The sequence below is a fragment of the Lates calcarifer genome, linkage group LG23, assembly GCF_001640805.2.
Source record: "Lates calcarifer isolate ASB-BC8 linkage group LG23, TLL_Latcal_v3, whole genome shotgun sequence".
Lineage (NCBI taxonomy): Eukaryota > Metazoa > Chordata > Actinopteri > Centropomidae > Lates > Lates calcarifer.
This window is the reverse complement of record NC_066855.1, coordinates 13,566,070-13,591,600: the sequence shown is the minus strand read 5'-3', so window position 1 is coordinate 13,591,600 and position 25,531 is coordinate 13,566,070. Positions and strand designations below refer to the sequence as shown.

At 40.3% G+C, this 25,531-nt stretch overlaps 1 protein-coding gene across 1 annotated transcript; it reads right to left on the bottom strand.

Moving 5' to 3' along the window:
* Positions 1-438: 438 nt before the first annotated feature.
* Positions 439-25,335, bottom strand: mta3 (metastasis associated 1 family, member 3). The gene is made up of 19 exons (XM_051066275.1): positions 25,066-25,335; positions 22,944-23,011; positions 21,669-21,762; positions 17,686-17,812; positions 17,453-17,516; positions 16,707-16,824; positions 15,994-16,096; positions 15,280-15,379; positions 14,994-15,182; positions 13,508-13,582; positions 12,742-12,800; positions 12,461-12,579; positions 11,626-11,783; positions 9,983-10,205; positions 8,007-8,099; positions 7,672-7,833; positions 7,018-7,049; positions 6,807-6,925; positions 439-2,152 (listed from the first exon to the last, which is right to left on the bottom strand). Exons 1-19 carry the CDS (start codon positions 25,091-25,093, stop codon positions 1,981-1,983), a joined length of 2,103 nt encoding a protein of 700 aa, XP_050922232.1. The 5' UTR covers positions 25,094-25,335; the 3' UTR covers positions 439-1,980.
* Between the last annotated feature and the right edge of the window lie 196 nt (positions 25,336-25,531).

Here is a 25,531-nt window from a genome sequence, read left to right as displayed (position 1 = left end):
CCTGTTTTCACCTCCAGCAGAAGCCAAAGACTTCACGTCACACTTTTGAAGCTGCTGATGGAGGGAGGGTAAGCAGCAAATGAAAAACCTTTCTTAACAGAACAATAGGAGGCTGTGTCAACACATAAACACATAGTGAAGTACCTTTAGGCGGGGTGTAAGCTTCCAAGAGCATGATTTATAATCCGAGAGCACTCCTCATTCCTCATCACTGTGTCAAACTGCCATATTTTCAGTGAGGGAATTTTATGACATCCTCGCGCAGGCCGCAGTGTGTGTATCAGGCCCCAATCTATCACACTCCCACCTCAGGAGCAGCACAAAAGAGAGACAGAGGCAGAGAGAAGATGGAGTATGAGGCTAGGAGACAGGGCAGGCTGTCAGAATATAACACCAGGAAAATGACTCACTGAGAATGGACACCATAACCTGGCATTGTGTTGTTGTTGTTGTTGTTGTTTTTATTATCATCATTATTCTCAGCATATTCATAATTCAACACAAGACATACAGGAAACACTAACATAAACATTCTGAATGAAAGAGAAGAAATCACGTGACCCGTCGGTCAGCGGGAGGCTCTCACCTCAAAAGACATGCGGCGGCGATGCCAGTTTTAAAACTCATAACTAAACACACCTGAAGGCTGGATGGGTTAAACGGCAACTTTTTGAGGCCCTCTGGCAAAACTGTCATGTAGTAAAGAAGGAAAGAGAGGGAGAGAGAGGGAGAGTGAAGGAGAGAGAGAGGTCTGAGATCAAGAAAAACTTGACTGGTAGCTTAAAAGAAATGCAATGCAATGGAGAAAATAGATGTTGTTAGCAAATGGCAAACAGCTGCTGGCAAAGTTGCTCCTTATTTTTGCCTCAAAATGTTGCCGGGGATCGCAGCCTTGTGTAAAATATGACAGATCCATGCCCTTTTTCTGCTGCAAAGGAAGTGCTTTAGTACCCAAGTTAGGGCTAGGTAGGTACAGTCGCCCATAGAAATAGGATGAGTAGATTTACAGTGCTGTAATGAAGATATACAATATATTATACACTGGTTCATGAGGGAGGCTTAGCTCTATGCCCTATTTCATTTGCCTTGTTATATTTCCAAACCTGCAGATCAGTCAGTGAATAACTGACAGCCTGTTGGGTAGAGTTACAGAAAGGTTTGTTAAATAATGTCTGCAGGTCATCATTCTTCAACACCAGCTCCACCATTTTTTTTTATTTATTTTGGATTTACACTTCAAGATGAGTGTGAAAAACCGCAGGGACAACGCAATTTAAAGCAGCCGTTATTTAAAAGGCTGCTGGTTCAGTCACAGTTATAGTGCATTTTCATTTTTTTTAATGTCAGCCTTGGACATTTGCCTCCATTGTTAAAGTAACCCCCACCCACCCCCGACCCCCCAAACAACACAAATGAAAACCTGATCCCTTCCCATCCAATCCCATCTTAACATTCATGCCCCCACCCCCCACCCCACCCTCCCAAAATAACTTTGTACAAACTGATAAAACTTCACAACAATTCACCATCGACACAAAGGTCACACAGAGCTCTGTCGTTATGTCCATCCAGAAAATCTAAGAACATGACACGTCAGCATCACCCTCACTCTCTCACATGCTGTTGGCATGGTCTCACACACTCACTCACTCTCTCTCTCTCTCTGTCACACACTCACATGGACCCAAACATACTCCCGAGGGCATTAAGGACAGGCAGCACTCGCAGTCAGGTCAGGTGTATGTCTCTATTGCATCACGGCTCATCACATCCTCCTGTCGCCAAACAGTTACACAGCTTGTTTAAGTGTTGTTGAGGATTATAAAGATCATGTCAGGACTAAAAGCAAAAGGAGGGTTTGAGGATTTAACGAGAGAATGGGGAGGGTGAGAATTTAGTTAGTGTGTATGCAGGTGTGGGTGTGGAGGTCGGAAAGAAGAGAGGTGGGGGGTGGGGGTGGGGGGTGGCGTCTGTGTCCAGTCAGTCGTGGATGACGATGGGGCCTCTCATCCTCAGGCTGGGGTGAGGGTGCGGAGGGGCCAGGACGAGCCCCTGCGGAGGGCCCTGGGAGACCCTGCGGAGGGTGATCTGCTCGCAGGGCTGCCGACAGGCGTGCCTCAGCTGGGAGCGGGACAGCAGCCGCCTGGCCCTCCTATGGGCGTGGAGACAAGACAGGACATACTGTAAGTGCAGGAGAAGACACACTGATGCAAAGCTGATATGAATGACTGAAAGTTCATTCTTGACAATACAGTAGTTAGTTGTCATGGTAGTAGAAGTAGTAGAAGTACTGTATTGAAGTACAGTTTTGAGATACTTGTACTGTCCATTTTCTGCTACTTTATACTTATAGTCCACTGCAGTACAATGGCAAATATTCTACTCTATACACCACTGTAATTATTAGTTATGCTGCAGATTTAGGTTAATTATACAAAATATAATCAGTACAAATAAATGCATTAGTATAGAGTAAACTAACCTAGCAAAATATAAAGTAATTAGCCCAAGCTTTACCAGCTACAACCTTAAAGTGATGTCCACATGAATTTATCAATTATTATGATCAGTATTATACATTAACTCAAAATGGGGGCATTCTACATAATGAGAATGTGCCTGATTTTTAACTAGTACAGTCAAAATTCAGCTGTAACCTCAAATTCATGATTGCATCTTTTTGCTTCAGGAAATAACAGTGGCTAAGCCTGTGGATAATGTTTGCCTGAATACATAATTTACAGTTAGCTGACCACAGGCTTGATGCTTCTTGCACCTCTCATTACTGTGGCCATTCTGCAATCTGGCTGCAGCGGCCCGCGGCGAATAAAAAAAAGTGTCAATGCAAAGAAACAATGACACTGGGCTTGACATCCGTTTCTGTTTCTGCGACATCTCCTGAGAGCAATGTTTGTTTTTCTTCACAAGCAACAGCTTTATATGAGGAGTAAAGCCTCAGCAGCAATAACTGACATATTTGAGACATAAGACAGAGAAACTAATAAAGAGAGAAGACTGTGAACTTTAAGTCGGTTCAAGTGATTTAATATGAGGAGAAAAGTTCAGTGTAAGGACACAAAATTGAGGTTCCAGGCCACTGAGAAAATAATTAGAAACAACCTCTTCTTCTCATTTCAGGAGGATTCACTAAAGCAGAGTGCAACATGTATTGAGCAGCAGGAGTAGAATTACTAACAGTATTTATGTCATGAAGTAAAAGAAAGGAACATCTCTGCAGGATTTTCAGTGGTAATTTCCAGGCTGCAGCAGGGCTTTGTACAATGAGAGGAAAGGCTCTTTTAGCAGCCACAGCACTATAACCAGGACCACAGGGCACACTAACACACGTTGGACACAGCACTAATGGAATTCATTTGGAGACTGACTCAAGATACAAAACCACAATGTATAGGTGATTATTCATTGTTCCCTTTAGGCGGTCAAGAAAAACACTTTCAGACTTAATGCACAGCAAAGCCTTCTACACAAGCTCTCATTTTCTTCCTCTTTTACTGCTCTCTCAGCAGCACAGTGGATTTTTTTTTATTATATTGTGAATAAGAGGGCACATCAATTCCCCCCAGATCCCTGCTGTTGATAAAATGAACACTCTGGGTACATTATGTGCCCGAGCATCCCCCAGCATGATGGATCTATCTGAAAGTGCATGCAACAGTGCATCTACACAAACATCATTCAAGGACAATACAGAGTACATAGCATTGTACTTGTGCTTGTACTTGTACACAGGGTGACATACTGTACGTATTGTCACTTTGAGCAGAATATGAACCAGAGAGGAAGTGAGCAGATTTAGCTCTGGTGGCACATTATCTAAAGCTCTGCTGTTTGTCTGTTCAGCTGGCCCTCGGCAAGAGAAAAGCAAACATGTAAATCCACTCTCGAACATATCAAGCTGTCTCATTTACATTTCTGTGTTGCTTTCTCTCGTTCTGTTCTTATTTCTGAAGCTTTGTCCTGTTATTTCTCGGTCCAAATCTATGTCTGTACCAGGCACAGTCGTGAAAGAATTACTCAGAAGAATTACCCAGATCTTCTAGTACTGGTACAACAATGTGAAATTACAAGTAAAAGACCTGCTCCTGTGACTGTTATAATAGAGATGCATTGATCCATACACAGCAAGTTACTGCTGTAACTATTTTACATATTGTTTGGTAGTTTAGTCCAGTGGTTCCCACTTGAGGGATAAATCATGAAAGATAAATATGAGGTGTCACGAGATAACTAGTGGGGTGAGAAAGAAGAAAAAACAAAGCTCTGCTTCACAAGTCTGACAATTTCTGTGGAAAATTGGATAACAACAAACAATTATTTAAATTAAACTGATGTTTACAACCACTGATTGAATATATTTATCATGTTATCTCCTGCAAAATCTGTTGACTCTTTATAATACAGTCTGTGATTGGTGGTGTAGTTTTGTTGTATGAATCAGGCACTGACACACACACACACAAAAAAAAAACAGAATTATGGCAAACAAGGGAATAACAAAGTTTTTGGGGGAAGAAGAAATAAATTATACTCTAGTACTTAATAAAGCAACTCAATAAACTAAATATAATTTATAAAGTCTTCTTTTCTTCTGCTGTACCTTCATTTAAGTACCAGGAGTCAATATTTTATTAGTGTTTGATTCATCATTGAAATTTAGTGAAGTAGAAGTATAAAGAAGCACATACTGGAAATACTCAAGTAAAGAACTAATGCACTAAAAATGTACTTAAGTACTGAACTTACACAACTTTGGTCCAAACTGAAATATCCCAACAGCTATTGGATGACTGCAATGGGATTTTCTATAAATATTCATGGTCCCATGAGGTTTAATCATCCAGCGCCACCATGAGATTTTTACACATCTCAGAGTGGAACATTTCAACAATTTGGATGGATCTTCACAAAATTTGGCACAATCATTTATTTTCCAGTGAATGAATTGTGATTTGTTTGATTGATTTGTGATTTGTTGATTTGTTTATTCCCCGACTTTTCATGTTCTAATTTTGGTCCCATTTAGCAGTTTGAATTGTTTCTATGCACTGTGTAACCTATGCTAAGAAAAGTGTTAATTTGCCATCTCCCTTAGTGTTTCTGTCTCTATTTGTCTCTCTTGCCTCCTTGAATAAGTGGGAGTGATCTCCCACTCCTTTTCTCTCCTCTGTGACACACTGCGCTCTTCATCACACTGAGAGAGAGAAAGAGGAGCATAAAGAGACGCAGAAGGGGGAGAAAATGAAACTTCCGATCATCTCTCATTAGCAGCAGCTTTTCAGAGCAGATCTATTAATGTCTTCTATTTAGAAAAAGCATTAATTGTCACCATCAAGAGGGAGAATGGCAGTATAATATAAAAGAAAGGGTACAGCATCGCACACAAACACACAGCCATGTTGTCTTGGTGTAAGTGAGTGATCCATGTGAGTGCAGTCGTGGTTAATGTGGTAATGATATTTCCACTCATGGCCCAGTGGTGCCTGGCTCCTCGCTGGCCCATCTGCACCAGTTAGCTGCTCTAATTTTAGCCCCGGCAGTCCGAGGGCGGCTGTGACGGCCGGGTGCCATGGCTCATTTAGACACCAGGCTTAATGGAAGAACATCTTTCTCCCTCACATACAGACATGCAAACTTTGACTCATTATGTGCATGAGAGAGTGTGTGTCTATGCGCTGTGTGAAAATAAAATGAAACAGATTCTTTTTATGTCTAAAACATACGGTAATATTCAATTATCTGAGCAACAAAATGCATACTGATGGTCAGTGTTAAGAGAAAGAGAATAAAAAGAGAAACAGACAATGAATGTGACCAATCTGCTGTTTGAGAAGCAGATTTTTAAAAGGCCTTTCTTGTAAATATGTATTATGTCTTACTGTCTGAAGCAAATTATTTGTCTGTTTATGACCATTTGGCTACAGATTCATAATGTGCACAAGCTGTGAAAACAAATCTCTCCTTGGTCATTTACATAGCTCCTTGCAGAAAAAGGGTGAAGTGTTTACATTTTATTTCACAACGCAGAGGGCTGTTTGAAGTGCTGTTACAAAGTCAAGGGAAATTAATTATCATGGGGGAAAAAAACTGAATCCACCACATCTTTTTTTTTTTTTTTTTTTTTGTAAAATGTTAAATTTGAGTCTAAAAATACTGGACATCAGCCTTTACGATTTGTGACAGTGGCAGCTAAGATGTCTACCTTTTTATTTCTCTCTCACACACAGTGTTACTTTTCCACCTTTGTATTGCAACTGTTGCACAGCAATAAATAAAACTTCTTGAATCTTGAATCTTGATCATTTTCTTCTATGGCGTATTTTTCCTCCATTCAAAAATATCTGTCACAAGTGATGCTTTTACAGTGCTTCTACAGCTGACAGATGATGTTTTAATGCAAATAAACACTTATTCAAATCCATTTTTATTGATTTTATGTTTTTAAAATGATGCACTGATGTTTTTATTACGCTCCTAGATGATGCAGAATGACTCTGCAGGGCCACTAGTCTGTTTTGCAACAGTGCATCTGTGTGAATTTGAGCACATACATACTGCTGTTTGTATCTGTTTGTGTGTTTGTGTGCGTGCACTCCACAGCTGTGTGAAGTCACCACAGGACAAAAATAACTCAGTGTCCTTTCTAGTCACAGCTCAATTCCTCTTATGTGCTGTCGCCTGGCTCTCGGCATCTCCTGCTTTGCCTTCATGGACACATAGGCGCACATACACACACACACACACACAGTCAGCCAATCAGAGGTCAGAAAGGGGTCACCTTTGCTTACCTGGTCTCCCGGGTGACGAGGAAGAAGCTGTCGTCGGGGGCATCGATCCAGTTGGGGCGTCTCTTGCGGATCATCACTCCGCCTCGGGTGTTTCCACTGCTGCTGCTGCGTCCGTTGTGCTGCAAAAAGACAGTTCAATGTTTTTTTAATTATAATAAGCAGTGATTCAGTGGCACATGATCTGTTAAAAAAAAGAGCACAAGACACTTACCAGGAGGGGTACACCTGTTGTACCTGGGTTTTCTGCAAAAACAGAGCCACAGCAGTGAGAGAAAGATGCAAAGTATGCATGAGGGATCTGTCGGTTGTGAATAGTATTGATTAGTTTGTGACTTTTCCTAGTGGTGCAACAAATGACTGTATTTCAATTTCAGTAAAAATAGTGAAGTTACCAATAAAAAACAAAGTGTCAGACTGAAGTTGAATCATCCAAACTATCCAAATGACCCCCATCTGCTGATTCGTTTTCATTAGAATTAGTTGTCATTCTCTCCAACGAGCTAGTTTAGATAAGAAATGGTAGAAAAGGTTATCAACTCCGGGTGATATCTCCACTAATTTGATTTTATCAAGCAAAAATGATGACAAGAACATCAGATATCAACACTGTTTGGTCCCCAAGGTTCATTCACATCAGAAGTAACTTAATTAGAAACAAGAGGGGATGCACTTTCCAATTCCTTTTTTTTCTTTTTGGAAGGGGGGGTGGGAGTTTAACAGAACAAGTCATGACTTTTACTTCTGGGCACGATTAAGTTAAGCAATAACAGTTTTATTGAAAAATCAGTCATAATCAAGTCATAATCACTTCTGCGGAACTAGTTCAGCTGTTGTTTAAGGGAAATGTGTGTCTGTGTGCTTCTACCTGAGCGCCTGTCCGGCTCAGCCCTGCTGTGGTGGTGGTAGCTGCGTTTTCCCAGCATGCCGTGGGGGCCGTGTGGGAGGGAGGAGAGGAGGCGTCGTGGGGGAGGCGTCTGCAGGCCCGGGGTGCGGTGGGAGCGAGGGGCATGGGCTGCCGGGCGGGACTCTGGAAGAGACACCAGACTGGAGCTGCATCAACTGGCTCCTATGGACCACCTGAATGTTTTCTATTAATATTTTATTGATTCGAGCCTGATATTCAGTACAGAGGAGTAAAATTAGACTGAGTACAGTAAAAAAAAATGCTGTTTCAACTTGTGATTATGTGGATTGTTTTACCTAGAAACTGCAGGACACTGGTCAGAGTGCTCCTTTGGGCGGCTCTGGTTTTGGGTAGGCGAGTCCCCTGCCCCTCTGACACCCTTAACATGTCTAAACCAAACACACACACACACACACACACACATACACACACATTTTACAAACCAATGCACTGTTTCCAGGACTGCATAAACTCCCTCTACTATTACTGTTTAACATTTATATGTATATGTATATGTGTAATTCTGCACAAAAATCAGTTGCCAGAGGGGTAACCTGCTTATGATTGGAACAAGGATGTCTTATGTAGATGAAAACGACCTCATGTGATGTTTAAAATGAATGTAGAGGAACATCACAAGACACAGGAGTCGATGCATGCGAGCAAATCACTCTGAGGTATTAATAATGGTGACTCACTTCCTGGGATGGAATGACCAGTAAACAATAATTTCTCCCACATGCACATACAATTATCAGTACATGCTTACGTGCGCACACAAACAAACAAAACATGTAACAACCGTAAACACACATACATCAAAATATGAAGGCGTGATGAGAGCAGGCACTGAAGGTTGAGTCCATGCTGGAGAGGAGGGGGAGTGGGAGGGGGGGGGGCAGGGAGGCGTGCCATTGCGGTTCCTCTGAGTGTGGTGGGAGTTGATGGACAGATAACACGGACACATGAAGCACAAGGACTCGGAAGAGATGCTTTCAGGTGTGACTTTATTGGAGGTCTACTCTCACATTCACACAGTGATGAAAAGAAAAGAGCCAAAAAAGAGGTAGAAGGTGAGATGAGAATATTGCCAACAGTTGTTAGAAAATGAGGGACGAGGAGGCGAGATGGAGGTGGGTGGGGTGGGGGTGGCTCTGAATGGCAAATCCCAGCTACAGGATTTACAAGACAGATGAGGCAACAGGATGGACTCGTATGAATATTGCATGATTTGAACACAGGAGAATAGCTGAGTGGATGGTATGGGAAAGAGACCACAGTTCAGTGGATGACTTCTTACAGCCTGAGCCTGATCTACAGGGGGGGTGGGGGGAGATCAGCGAGCAGCAAAAAGAGCAGCTAGTTATTCTTTGCACCAGACAAATAAGTCTTTACTTTAGCTTTATCCTTCCTTCTTTCAAGTTTCATCAGTCCAAAGCTCATAATGAATCCATTCATTTTGTCTAATACACTCACAGAAACACAGGATTAAACAGCATGAGGGAGAATGTGTGCGCAAAAAAAAAAAAAAGGAATAAAAATGTCTTTTAAAAAAACGGTGATGGCAAACACACTGAAGCTGAAGTTCAGTATTTACAATAAAACATTCGTGGCTGAGACAACTCGTTTCAGCCGTGACAGCACAGAGTGGGCACGCCTTAACAAGGGTGCCGTGCAAAATAGAGCTTCTCTTAGTAAAATACATTTTCTCTACATCTAACTTCAGCAAATATACGGCTCAGACTAGAGTATGACTTCTATTGGATCCTATTACAGTCTACTTGTTAATGACAGGAGCAAAAATCAGTTATTTTACGTGTATTTTCAAAGAAGTTGCTCGTGTAGAATAGCCCTGTTTAACCAGTAAGTCTTTGTGTATTACTCCAACAATGGTTTTCAGTTCACAGTGACTAAGAGCCGTAACAGGTAAAAGAATGAAAAAAATAAAAACAAAAATAAAAACACGAATGAAAAGATGATCAAAACTCATAGTTATGAGGACAGGCAGTCTTTATTGGAAACAGGGGGTGGGAGAATACAAAAACCAAAATAATAATAATAACAATAATAATAAAAACAGAAAGAGAGACAGACGGGGGAGGGCGGAGACGGGCAGAGATGGGGTTTGATGGTGGGGCAGTCAGGGTGAGCAGGGGTGGTGAGTGTGTGTGTGTGTGTGTTTCTGTATGTCTGCATATGTTGTGTTTTGTCTGCTTTTGTGTGTGTGCGTGTCCATGTGGCAGAAGTTAGGAGGAATTGAAAGAGCTCTTACACTCTGCCTTTATGGCCCCACAGTTAATGGGGACAAAGGGCCGGCGTGCGGCACGGCGCAGCCTGATGATGTCACGGCACATGTGCCGGGCCAGCTTGGTGAGGCGGGTGGCCTGCAGCAGGAAGGCCTGCTTGGTCTTCATGGAGGACTTGGGGCTGCCGCTGTTTCGCATCGGCACCATGTGGTTGGACTGGCGAGGGGCGTGACCTCGTGAACGAGATTCCTGAGAAGAAGGAGGGAAAGACAGAGAAAAGGCCACTTAATACATGTGTACTGAAAAATATTTTAGGTTCTTTGGAGACTAAACTGCTTTCAGAAAGGCCCTGCAAACATATTTTCTTAATCAGCCTTTTACTACATTTTTTACCAAAGTTGGAACAGTGTTAGTTATTTTGTATGAGAGATTTCTATATCTGGGTTTGGTTTTCATCCTTTTTGTCTGATAATGAGTACAGTCTTCAGCTCCATAAATAAGGGTGTAGTCCATACTTCGACTACTATTGTTGCTTATTTAGTCATGATTATTTAATGTCAGATTTGAATAATAAATTGAATTGAATAATAAAGTTGTCAGGGGCAATAAATCTCACTGTCAGAAAGGTTAATTGAAGGCTTTAGAGAGGTGTTGATTTGACTTTATGGTGATTTCAGAGACTACGGGCATTACAGCAAGAAGTGAGTGTGACCCTGTTCATGTCAATGAGGGTGACTGCAGCTTCCAAAATTGTCATAAAAACTGAATCAGAACATCTCTGAAACAGCTTCAGCAAAAACACAACATTATAATCTTTGTGAAGGCAGGATTTATCCCAAAGCTATTGAGTAAGTGGTACTGCATTAGATCAACTGGCGTGTTGAATGGCAGGAAAAGCACAGGTGTAATTAATAACATCAGTAATGGCTGCACTCCATTTGTATTAGCCCACTCCTAGGACTCTGATGTTGTGCATTATGGCTCACTGCCATGGTTTGAAAAGTGCCACTTCAATTAAACAGAGCCATCAGTTATGTTATTAGTTACAACTGTGCTTCGATGTGTGCTATGAAAATGGTTAATTAGTCCAGAAAAAAAGGGTCTCCATGCACCCTGCCATATTTATTTGTCTTGTTTCCTTTCATATGTTATAAACTCGGAATTTTACATTGCAATTATGTTCAAATTTCTTCAACATTATTAGAAAAAAAAAAGATAAACTTAGGAATAAATTAAAGGACCAGTTGTGCATTTAACTGTCTGCTGTGTTCACATAAAAAAAATCTCTTGGCTGGTCAGTTCTCTCACTGGAAAATCAAATCCAATGGTAAAAGTGGAAGGTGCTTGAATCAATTAGCAGCTAATATGTGAGATACTGTATATGAGGTTTTGAGCTCACTGAATAATTGACGTTGATGGGTCAAAACCTCACTTATATACTGTACAATTTTCTGTACATCTGTATTTGTAGACATGAGTAAATGTACTTTTCTCATTGAACCAAGAAAACTCAACAGTTTGGGACCTTTGTAAATGAAAAGCAGATTTAAAATGCTTTACGAACTGACATGGTCCTTGACATTTGAATGCTCATATACCCTGATTCAGACACATTTACCCCCCATTGCATCCTGTGTGTTTCACATCTGTGCCTTCTGACTGAGCTTACATTGCTTGCTGGACTCGGGGAGGTCCTCTCCTCTGGGCCCTCTGCTCTGCTTGGCATCTTCAGGCCGCCGTACTTCTTCCAGTACATCCAGCAGGAAACGCACAGACGGCACTGCATGTTCGGAGGCCCCCATGAGTACCACTGGGCAGACTGCATGGCTGTTAACACAAGAAATGCATTAAGGCTTGTTAGAGGCATACAAGGAGAGAACTGGTTTCAAGACACTCAGCATATCGATCTCTTTTCTACTGCCTCTAGCCTCTCCCTACATTATTTTATCAATATTCATATGCATGAAGGAGTCACAGCAGATGCTTTTTATTGACTGATGAGATTAGTACCTATGGTGACTACACAAACATGATCTTGACTCAACAATTCTGTTTCCTACCAAATCCTGACTCCAGTTTTTAGCAAATTATTTCAGAAAGAAATGAAACCACAAAAATCAGTGACCACTTGTCATCAACAGTCATTTGTCATAAATTCTTAGGTATTTTATGATTCTCATCCACTCTGTTCTGAGCTTGAGTGGTTGCAGTTCAGCCTCTTTGAATACAAATGTTAGTTTGAAAGCAATCCTTGTTCTTATGTATCATAAACCATTTTTAATTCAGAACCAGTTTTCATTAGCCAACCCTAACAGAGAACCAGGAAGATACTGATCACTGGGTTAGCAAAAGCTGTCAAGACAAATAAGCACTGATGGTGAAAATTAAAGGGAAAGCATCTCTTCTGGACTCTTAACTGCATTAGTTTCCCTTTCATTTCCAATTACCCATGTTGACTGCTCTTGTGATTTAATGTTACACACACACACGCACACAAAACTCACTATAGCAGCTCTCGCAGGCTCTGCCTCCGCCTGCTGTGTGGTAGGCTCCAGGGCCTGCCCCATTCACTGTTGCCATCTTGCCATTGGTCATTGAGATCTGGTTGGGGTTTGGTTTATTACTGTCAGATAAAAAGAAGAAGTTAAGGAAACACACCAACACTACAACTGCCCTCTGCAGTGCTTTAAATTCAAACAAATTAATTATCATCTTGCAGCCACAGGCACAGCCACGAGGTCGATATCTACATCTGAATTCTGAAGTGTGAAATGAAGTGACTTACTATGTGGGGATATAAACCTGCTTCAGTTTGCTCTCTGCCTCTGCTGCCTTCAGTCGTTTCTGCTCAAAGAAAGACACAAACACAATGGGTGATTATATTCATTAACGACAAGAGAAAATAACTTGTTTGACACAATCTTGATAGTTTGACACCTTAAAAACCAGTGCTAATAGGCAGCCTGAAAATAGGTAGATAATCATTGAACTTATTTCATAGGTTTTGTTTCCTTTCTTCTTGACATGTGATAGTCTGCAGTCATCTTCCACTGAGACTACTTGTTACTTATTAAGTATATGAACAGTTTTTTGTCAGTATTTCCCAGCTGTAAATAACAATTCCTAGTAATATAATTAATTAACATCACCTGGACTCAGATAAATGGGAGAAAACTGATGGAGCATTAACCCATTAAAAATAATGAATTCATTTAAAGTTAATTTCAGTGTTTGCTAAAATCGACACTTTCTCATTATGAAGCTGATGAGCCTCTTAGCTACTGCAGGAAAAAGAAGTTCTAACTAATGTGACTGTCTACAGCAGGCAAGAAAGAATATTCAAGACACTTGTAATTACAATTCAAGATTTTTTTTATACCTTCTGAGGGTTTTTGAGGGAACTGAATTCAGTGCTTTTTATGAGTCGTTCTTGTCCCACCAAAATAAGAAGTAAAACTCTCTTTTGTTGAAGACCGTCAGTCCACATCACAGGAGAAAACCATTTCAAGAAATACAACTTTATTGTTATGAAAATACTGAATTAGTCTCACCTGTTGCACATATCTGTCTGTGGTCTTCCACATGTAGTAGTACTCTATGATACTGGTCAGAGACTTCCATGGCAGCTTCACAACAGAATAGAATGAGAAAGTGTCCGGGGTGGGGAGGAGACAGACAGAGAGTAAATTAATGATATTAATATCTCATGTTCTTGCCATCTGGGTGCGAAAGCCTTCATGTATATTCATGACTGAGAGGCATCGTGACCACAGAGGCTGAAAGCTACCAGCTTTGCTTGGTTCTGACCCTCAGACGAAAACACACACACTCTCACACAGACACACACAGTGATTCACACATTTAATAAGTATTCATGAGCACCTGGTGCCACTGCATACACCCATATCCCGCCTTTATTGTACAGTATAGGTAGACTGTGGGAGGGAAGGTTCAATAGAATCAAATAGTCGCTGCCCTGTAGGCTTGAAAGGTGGCTGTTAAAATTGGTAATTCCGTCCTTCACGGAGCAGCGGCTGTGGTCAGTTTGAATTCATACCAATTACAATGGATTCTCATTGTGACAAGTTTTCACTGAGGGAACCAAGTAGCAAAAGTCTGCAGAAACTTCTCAAAGCACTCCTGCAGCATAATCAAATGTCTCCACTGTCCAACAGTATGCTAAGTGAGCTTCAAAAAGTTGCATATTTCACAAATGTATATTGGTCCTTAATTTAACTACCAACAAACTCTCCAAAGTCCAGGAAGATTTTGGTTAATTTTTGCAGACCTCCTGAGCATTCATTTTTTCTTTGTTAAGCATTTCAAATTGTCCTTTGCCCACATATATTGTATAAGCACAAACTCTGACTCCTCATTTAGTCAAGTATAAAGCTACCAAAGCCAGGACCCCAAAACACATGGAAAAATGATACAGGCACCTACAAGACATCCTGCAAATTATTATCATCTAACAGTTCTAGTTTGTGAAAAATATTCTTTCACTATTCACACACACGCATTATAAAATTTAAAAAATAAAACTATAATACAGTCAATTTTCATGTTAAGTAAGATATTCCAACTTATTTTTGTGCCATATTCTTTTCAGGTCTATGTATGTGTAACATAAATGAGGAGTGTGAAATCCCAACATCAACACTTTGATTTCTCTGCTTTTCTCTGCATGATATATAGATGAAGTTACGCTACTGTAAATAAAACATGTTTAGTGTATTCTCCGGTAGCAGACGGTCACCTTTCAAGTCCACAGAGGATGAACAGTTTATGCTTAAATGACAGACTCTAAACAAGCAACAGATGTTGAATTTTCTCTGAGGATAATCTGGATGTTTAGAAATGTTTGCTTGCCTTGCCTCCCATTAATTTGTAATTAGAATCATGGTTAACAATATTACAAAATAATATTAAAACATGTCTTAACAGTTTGCTGTGGCAGATGACTGACACCCCAAAAATTCCAGCTGATATGACTTTACAAAAGCCAGACTATGAGCACAGTTACAAACACACACTTACAAAGTCTTGTCGGATGTCGTTGAAGTCTTTTCCGTATTTCTCTAGCGCCTCTTCGAACATGGCAGCTTCTGAGGCACTCCACTCCTCCATCTCATCCCTGCAGAGCACTGGGCCGCCCGCTGGGACCAGTACACTGAGCGCACTGGACAGGTCGTAGTTATGACGATGCAGTGTATCCATTGCATGGAACTGCAACCAAGGGACATGGAGAGGGAATTACAATCTATCATTAAAGTCGCGATCAGGTATGCCAGGGTGAATGTGCATTTCTGTGTGTCCAACTCACCAGTGTGATATCTCGTGAGGCTGCAGCCGCGCTCATGTGTAAGCTTGGCTGTCTGACTGAGCTGCTGCAATCCAATGCTCGAGCAAAGGTCCCAACCGCCCTGAAAAAATATGCATATAAACAAATATGTAGAATATATTTATGAAAGAATCACAGCAATTTCTGTGTACCTGGACATAACTCCATAATTATACATCCTTGTGTGTGGGGCCCATTGTTTCCTTTCACTGATTTTTACAGATAAATAAACAGACACAGACGCTCAGATTATGCTTCCAGTAATGGAGAGCTAAAAAATGGAGCGCAAACACAAATGAGCTGATCATGCATCAAATACAATAAACAGCTCAACAACAAGACTTAAACACAATCTTTCTATTATTAATTTTTAATGCAATTTTCATCTATTTTTAATATTTGAAATAAATATTCACACATTCGTTGAAGAAAGAATATAAGTGAAAATAAAGAGCCCTATGAGCATCCTCAAACAGTGAGAATGTGCATTTACTATTTTTGCAGTCATAGTTTGCACTGTCATACACAAACAGTAATATAATGGAGTTGAATATTATATCTGTCACAGCAGGAAGAGCCATAAAGTGTCATTACTAAGAAAGTGGTTTGCGGCTGCAGACAGGAGGAATCCGGTTCATAACATGCTACTGACTAGGAGGTTGTCAGTGTAGATGCCGTAGGTGAAAGGTGATTTACCGTGCCACCACTAGGAATTGGTCTATTTGTTTGTTGGTGAGTGGACACTCTGGATCCCACAGCTTCTCTTCTAGCTTCGACTGGTCCCTGTCATCTGGTTCACCTGCAGGACACAGCGGCAATAGTTTCATCACAGGCTGAAGGTGAAAAAATCAATATACAATCCCCTCTTATCTGCTACAAGTTGAAGTCATGATTATACACCATGTCAAACTGCCTGGAAATTGTCCACTTACTGTTGAAAGAAATCACATCTTTGATTGTACAGATTGACTATGTCTTTCTTTTAGAGCAACGGCTGATGAGGATGTCCTTTAACTAGATCCAAGGTTAATCGGTTATAAACATATTCATCTAAACATACAGGTAAATCTCCACACAGATGGTTAGTGAGTCCCCACTGAAGTTGTGAGGTGGTTAATTGTCAAGTCTACTGGACTACGTGTCCAGTAGATTTACAAAAAGTGGTAATGTCAAGCGTGGGCAACTGACCAGTATAGTTTCACCCTGCAAAAAAGCTGGTATTTTCTCCATGATTAGAACAAAGCCTACAAACAGCAGCTACATTTCCCTGCCATAACCCTTTGATACCAATCACACACACAATAGAGATATGGATAATGAGGCTAGATATGAAAAACGAGCTTTCCATACAGATGTAAATAACAAAACTCTGTAGAAGTAATTTGTCAAGTTGTGCAGCTCCAACTGACCCTCTTGGAGCATTTCAGGTACATCTGCCTGAAAGCGAGGTCCCACTCTGATCTCTCCTTTGTCGGCCAGCAGGGTCTTCTGTGTTGGGTCGTACACCAGTGAGTAGAAGAAGGTATCCTGGAGGAAAAAACGCACCCAATTACAAAAAGGAAGAATCAGCTTTCTTATTTTAAGCAGCAGGGTTTTTACATTGGCTCTACTGTCAAACTCCCCTGTCATTATACATTAGAACCTGAACACTGAATCTAATTTGAGTTCTGCTGGTAAACCTGTAATCCCCAGCTGTTGTATAGCAGTTAGAAGAAGGTTAAGTTTTAGTAATAATTGAAGATAACAGCTACAACCACAAAATTAGACTTAAGACAACGGGCAGAAAAATTGCATGCAACTATTTTGATAACTTGTTTAAGAAAAAACACCTGGTTTCAGTTTCTCAAACATGCAGATTTGCTGCTTTCATTCTCTTATGTGATACTATACTTAGAATAGTTGTAGTCGTGAAGTGTTGGCTGGACAATACAAGTAACCTAACACCAGTTTCTTGGGCTTTGAAAAAATTGTACTGCATAATTTTGACTTTTTTTCTTACAGTATATGAACCAAATGTTAAATCAAGAAATGCATAGTCTGATTAATCAATACTGAAAGTAACAATTAGGTACGGCGGTTTCTAACATACAAAGAAGCATATACAAACAACAAACCAGTAGGAGATGACAAATCCAGGTTTAATTCTCTGGCTCACCTCTTTGTCAAGGTATGAAAGAACAGCTTCAGTCTCATTCAATAACGCAACACTGCATTTCCCCCTAATAGAAAAAGAGAGAGGGGACAAGCAGCATGTTTAACACAGACACAGGAAGTGAGCAGTGTTTAATAGGTGTGTTCATGGCTGGATGGATGAGTATCCATGAGCACTGCCTGCAGATGATGAGCTGCAGAGTCCAGTGTGTATGTGTGTGTGAGTCTGTTCAGTACCTGATGTGTGTCGCAGGTAGACTCTCATACTGCCGGGAGAGGAAGAGCTCTCTGTGGCGAAGCTGGTGTTTCTGTTTTTCTGTTAGCTCTGTCTCTGTCGGGTTCTCCTTCTCCTCTTCCAACTCCTCTGCAAAAAGCACACACAGCAAAATTACTTTAAATGACATATTCAAAGAGATGTTATTAAATGGTAGCTGTGTGCCACAGAAAGTGAAGAAAAATGACACAGAAGACACAACAACAGTTTACCTGTGACAGATAAATTACGGAACAACAGATGATTAAAGTCACAAATGGTTTCAGACAAATTCATCCATTTATCTCTCAGACTTCAAACAAGGCTCTTAAATGACAGTTCATAACTGTGCTGTCTTCAGATATTAAACGACAGGCTGGTAAAAAAAAAAAAAAGTTTCCAGAGGACTTTGCAATCATAAACTGCTGCTGCCATCTATTCAAGACACCCAACCTATTAGGCTCAGGACTATTACTAGAAATGTAATTTTAAGAACACAGTATTCATCCATAAATACTGGATTAGGTGCCTCACTGCAGCTGAGTCAGCACATAACAACGAGCAGCCGATAAACACTTTAAATCAGTGTTACACAGTGCAGCCATACACTTCAGTAAATACAGATTATCTGCTATTGGCAACTCGTCTATTGTTACAAAATCCTACAGAAACCAACATTTCCCATTTCCACTGTCCTGATTTTTACACTTAAAAGTTGCCAGTGTGCTTCTTCAAAGTTGCTTGTCACATGGTTGAAAACCAGAGTAAATCCCCCACCTGAATATGGAGGAGATTCTTAATTTTTCATAACCAACAGTCAGACATTCACACCCCAATCATGCTGTGACTGGCCAGCTCTGCAGTGGTGGGAAATTAGCTAGGGGTTTGAATTTCTCTAACTCCTTTTTCATATTTCACTATATCTGCTACTTTTCATGTGAACAACCAAGCATAATACTATGAATGTCTTCCAAGAGACACTGTCTGAAAATGTGCGCGGTTATCTCCCATATTTAAAAAAAACAAAGCATCACCCTCCCTGATGACTGGCTTCTCATCCTTCCTTCAAGTGTAGAGGTTTGGAACTACACTTTTACACACTTCATGAAATAGTTCTGTTCAAGCATGCACCAACCTTTAGCTACACGGTGACAGGCTGTGACCATATGCATTCACATTGCGGCCTCACAGTAGGGGATAACTCTGTTGGAGACTGGGATATGCTTGAAATTAACTAGTTTGTATGAGCACGTATGAAGATGTTAAGAGAGTTAAAAGTTAAGGCATTCACTGTGTTATACTCATTTTCACACATAAAAGTAAAAAGAGAGCTTGAGAGAAATTCATACCTTCTACTACAGTTGACTTTCTAACCTCTGCACCCACAGCCAAAAGAAGCCAACATTGGATATGTATGAGGGAAGGGGATTTCAGATAACGACCAACCATCAAGTACTTCACCTGAATCACACTGACCCTTCGACAGACCAGTGTCTTTAGTTGATTCACCATTTTTCAAAGTCTGTTCATATTTTAGTGGGGAAAAAAACATGTGCCCTCTGTTTTCTAGTTCCACTTTTATATCACGCTGCTGTATTACTTAAATCCAACAGGTAACAGCCTGGTCTGCTCTCTTTTAACACATCAGAGTTGTAACTGCTGTGTAAATACAAAGCAAACTGAAAGGTTTTTTGTTTGCTGCTATTGTTTCAAATTGAAAGCGTTCCACCACTAGAAGGCAACTACAGGAAGTCTGTCTTATTTATCACTGACATTAGTGATGGGTTGCTAATTCACAGGTCTTTGCAGACAAATTTCAGGATTCTGTCAGTGGATGAGTAAATGTATCCACTCACATAGTGCAAGGTGGGAAAGGTAAAAGAGGAAGCAGTCATGGGCTCTGTTGAGTTTTTCAAATGTGCTTTTTGGATGCTTTGACCATCTGCATGGTTTGATACCAACGAGACCGGGTGGGAAAATATATTTTTTGAGATTTGGTGATATGACCTTTTCCCTCTCGCCCTGTAGAGCTAATGTTTGGCTCACAGCTGTTGTTTGAGCTTGGGCTACGATAATTAATCAGCATGAGATTTTTCTGACATGGCTCCAGAATATCTCCACTATGAGCACTGGTGCTTCCCTCTGAAATACAAAATAAAATATCCACAGCAACAACTTCCTATTTTCCTGTCTCAACCTGTAGATCAGCAGTTTGGTAAAACATTTCAGTCTTGACTCCTAAAATCTCTGAACATTCAGTTTTATTTCTGTAAATCAATTTCACTGGGTCTCCTTGTATTTTTCTCCTGAACTAATCTGAGCCATAAATTGTGTGAATTCTTTTTTTACAGTGTGGTAGGCAGTGTTAAATTTTACTGTTGCTTCTGCTGACCAGCTGGTAGATGACCGACTCCAAATAGCTTGGTGATTTGGCATTGCATTGTGATCGATACATATGTCCCTGCATACGGTATAGTTTATATTTTTGTGCCTAAGGTTGCTTTATGTTTACAGAGTCTAGCCAAATGAGCAAAACTGGTTTTGCATAAACGGTTTGATCACACTCAGAGAACCCTATTTAGCCACCCAGTATATTCCTGTCTTTCCTGTCAGAGCTGACTCTTGGTCATGTGAACTTTATAAACCATTCTTCACTGGGTCTCCTGCTGCAGGCTCCTCAAACAGCCTACTCATAAGAACTGTGAGACTGTTTTGGCAAAGTTATTGTGACCAAAGGGCCAAGTGAAACATCACTAGAAACAGATATATGGCTTCCCACACAGAACAGGTGTTGTTGTGATAACGACACCTTCCTTTTCCCTTCCATCTTCATACAGCCACACTCACACTCCAATTCATCTTCTCTCAGTAATAAGCAATTGAGAAATTAATATGATATGTACATATGAACAGCAGCATATTTTCAAGTCACACTGGAGCGCCTATTTATATTTCAGTTGCACCATCTCCAAAATGTTGTGATTAAATGGTTGCACTCTGAAGCTGTGGCTGAAATGAGGAGGGAGAAAAGCGTGTTGATAGTAAATGATACATTGTGCACATACTAAGTGGAAACGCTGCTGGAAATGTCTGCCTGACTGACATGCAGCAGAAAGCCCATAATGACATTTTCTCTCAGTACAATGGCTAAAAATACAACCGTGGCTGAACACAATTCAGTTTCAGACTGTTGCTGAAATGTCCATAAATCAGTTAATAACTAATAATTTGAAAAATAAATTCAACATTGGTCATTTATCAATTAAATATGTCAAAAACTGATAGATTCTCAGTTCTCAAATGTAAGGATTTCCAGCTTTTTGCATACTATAATACTAACATTTGAGTAGAGCTGCAATTAAGAATTTTTTTATCGATGAATCTGCCAATTATTTGATTACTTGATTAATCCTTTGGTCCATTACAATTTTTTAAACACTAAATATGATGGTATACAATTGTTTTTTGTTTTTTTTGTCCAAACAGCACTTCAAGACTAGCACTATTAGAGAGAAAATAATCTGCTAATTATCAGCAGAGCAATATCTGCAAGTTGTTTTTTCAATTCATCATTGAATTGTTTGGTCTATAAAATGTTAGAAAATCATCAGTGCCTCCCAGAGCCAAAGGTGACATGTTTCTGTTGTCTGACCAACAGCCCAAAACTCAAACACATTCACTTTCCATTGATGTGAAACAGAGAGCAGAAAATCACCACATTTGTGAAGACAGAACCTGTAAAATGTCGGCCTTTTAGCACAAAAAATTACTTTTAAAATAATTGTTGCCAATTACTTTTCTTTGACTAATCAATGATTCCACTTGTTTCAGCTATACATCTGAGTTTAATGTAGATTCATGCACAAATTTTAAATAGAGTGTCTTTTTAAACACTGAACTGCCTGAGTGAGACAGTGAATCTCATGTGTGGAACCTAAACAAAAAGTCTGAACATTTAATTACTCACTTGCATGTTTGTCTGCAAGCTGGATGAGGCTGTGGGAGATGTCTCTCCTTCTGTAGAAACAAACTACCTTGGCCTCCACGTTCCCACTGGCCGTCTGAAACAGAGGGAGAGAAGAGAGAGATCCAGGTTGACTGAAAGCGGTGGCAACTCCTCCCTGCACAAAACCTTTAATTTCCCAAGAGACCTGGCTAATTTGTGTGCCCATCAAGCTTTTGCTGCTATGACAGGCTGACCAGGGCAGCAACAACACTTATGATCAGATGATTGATTGATTGGTTGTCTTGGTGTATAATTAGGCCGACAGGCTTAAAAGACTCGGCCAGTATTAAATGCCGTAACTGATGGAGAGTGAATGGATGTGGGGGTACAAAACTGCTTCCAACTTCTGCTGCTTTTGGGATGTGGTAGGTTCAGTAAAAGCAGATGTATTTTATGACTGTATTTTATCACCTGTGGGATGTGAAAACAAAAGCAGGAACAATGTGAAGAATCACAATGCAATGCCACCACAAGCTACAGCAGCAACAATGTCCATCATGTTCAATCAACCACTCTCTTGCAGCCTTATCAAAAAGTGAACATTATATGCTTCATAAAGGCAGCATCTGTTGAACTGATACTGCAAGAAGTTCCTGTTATTTCACCCACCACCTTTATCACTTATTATCAACACTGATAACCTCTCGTTTTTATTTTATAATGTACAGCCTCAATGTTTTTTTTTTCAGGCTGATACTGACCTGACCTGACATTTTCCCACCCACACCACCTCCATTTATCTGAGTAACTCAGTGCAAATGCAACACAGGAAAAGCATTAAAGATGCTTGTGTGGTGTTTGAACAATGTATGTATGTTAGTTTGGTTTGTTCTTACAACTGATCAAACATTGGCAGAGGAAATATCAGACCAAGTTGCTTTCTAAAGCCAGTATCAGCCGATGCTCAGTCTGGCAATAAATGTTTTGCATCTGTAGTCATGAGCCAGCCAAAGTTATCTGAGCTCCTGAAATGTTCATTAAAATAATCTCCCCCACCTACACACAGCACACTCCCACAGGTGTGTCCTGCAATATAAGCAGCCGTTAGGAGACTGGGGAACACCTGTCTCTTTTAATATTTATGACAAACACCTTTAGTCACAAAATTTACAGACACATACACCATTGTAAAAAGAGGGGGTGGGTGCAGGAACAGAGAGGAATCCTTGTTATTCACCCTCAGGCATAAAGCAGCATAAACACACACAAAAAAACGATACACAAACACTTCAGTACCTTGTTGAGTTCTTCTATCCGGCGGATCAGGTAAGGGTTACTGGAGGAGTTCTCAAAGAATACATAATCTGCAACAAGACACACATACACTCTCATTACTTCCTCGTGTCAGATCACTGTAATGTTAAATAATCCAGGTAGATCCAGGTGAAAATAATATATGTAAATGCCAAACCAGACAACTAGGCGTAAATGTGTAGAATATGACTGATATTGTTACATCTGGAAAAGTGGTTAAAAACAGATCTGCAGACCACTAATAAACATTCACTTTAATACACAAGCACCACTGAGAATCACATTTCAAGTTTAACAGGTCAACATATATATACTATGTGTTCTGTAAGGTTTCCACAGCCTGTGAAACACTTGCCACACTGCCATGATTTTTTGTAAGATAAATAAATTGAGGAGGGACACAGCAAAGTTAGAGTAGTTGACTTTCCACTGCTCTTCAACAAAATTTGCGTAAACATGACTTCACCTAGCCTGAGGAGCGAGAACTCCTGGTTTAGTTTCACATGAGCAGAATACAGGGTAACTTTGGAAAACTTCAGTCCATGGCAAATGCTGCCTTTAATTGCTGCCTGAAATGTTGTAATTACTATGTTCAAAACACATAAGGACAGTGAGGATGTAAAATATCAGAGCTATGAACGTGTGATATATTCTTCTCTTTATTTTGCCAGTGTTACAGCAGCAGAGCTGAAATGATCAGTTGCTTTACTGATTAGTTGATTGACAGAAATATAACTGGCAGCAATTCTTCAAATCGATTCATTGTTTCACTCATTTTTCAAGCAGAAGCTGCCAAACAACAGCAAATACTCTCGGGTTCCACTATGTCATAAGAGAGGATTTCCTGCTTTGCTTTGATATATATCATTGTTGATTTTTTTTATTTATTTATTTTTTTAAAGATATGACCTCGGGTTGAACAATTCATAACATTTAAAAAAAGTCACCTTTGACTCTGTGAAGTTGTTATTCTAAATTATAGGTTGAGAAAAATCTGCAGATTGATCATTGAGGAAAACGATCGTTAGGTATATGTGTGACGAGGCTACTTTTATCACATTTATACATTTATATTTATTTATACATTTATACAAATTTCAGGCAGAAAAAAACTTCAACGCACCAAGTTAAAGTTTGAGAAGTCGGAGTTTACAGAGAGCACTTGAAGGCAGCAGGAGTACTGCACTGAGGTGAGCATATGGGCAACAAACTGATGTGTTGAAACAAATACTGATACGCCCGAGATAAAAGCGCTGCCAGTTATACCACCAGGGCAGAGAAGCTCATTGTTTATGTGACATTTCAAGCATCGATTATATTTAAGCTAATTCACAGTCTTTATAAAGATGAGCAGCTCGAGTACGTGCGAATAAAAAGGTGTAAGGTTTTAATCCTCCCGACGAAACGACGCCATGAATCGAGACAATAATTTGATGTTGAATTCCAGCAGACTGCTAACAAGCTAGCTAGCCACTGAAGCCAATTTGGTAATTAACTGCACTTGTGGTGAATGTAGATGGACAATGCAGCATTATCAGGCGTCTGATGCTACCATGATTGTTAGATGAAATGCTAAAATAGTGTAAAACGAGCGCTTGAGCCGCAATAATGGTAATCAGTGAAGCCATTACTGGTGCTAACGTTAGCTAAATAAGGACTCGTACTAATGGCTGCATGCCAGAAGAGGCAAATACAAAGGCAGCCTCATACTGTCCGTGGTAACATTTAACAACCTTTAAACCACATGTGTAGTCGAGAAGTCCCACGGCATGTCAGTCTCCATCATGCCCGGTGTAAATATCCGAAAACCAAAGCGCAACAAAGATGCCGACAACTGAAAAATGTTTACATTGTAAGCTAGCCATTTAGCAAGCTGGCGGCTAGCTGCTGTGGCCACGACAGACGCGAGGCCTGACCCATTTTGGATCCCAAATATTTAGAAATTCTCACCTTCCTGCCCCAACTTAATGCGTCTCTGTTGCTGTAGCACAGCCTTACCTCACTATTAAACACAAACGAGCTCAAATAACGCCACATAATCCCCCGGGAAAGCAAAACTAGAAGGGTTTCTGTTTGATAAAAAGATCCACATTGACATACATACCTCCGACCCGGTACATGTTGGCCGCCATTTCTGCCCTCCCGGAGTGTTAACGTAAACCATAAACTAAGAGAAATAGAATAAATTAATAAAAAACAATAAAACTCTATTTCTTAAAAGGTAAAAAGGTGCGATAAATTATGACCGTCGAGACTCCGGATGTTCACCCAATAGGGGAGATTTTTGGCAATTCAGCCCCCCCTCCCCTCCTGATACGATTCACAGTACCCTTTACAATACAGTGAACTCACGGCAGCCAAAAGAAGTCGGATCAACCAGAAAAACCACTGACTGCTGACGTTGGGAGGGGGGCCGCGCACGCGCAGACACACACACACACACACACACACACACACACGTAGACGAAAGCATAATTTCTTATCCAGATGCAACTAATAACATCAGATAACACTTAAATAAAATTCTTCCATGTCACCAGGTAACTTATAGGAACATTACACGAATACTG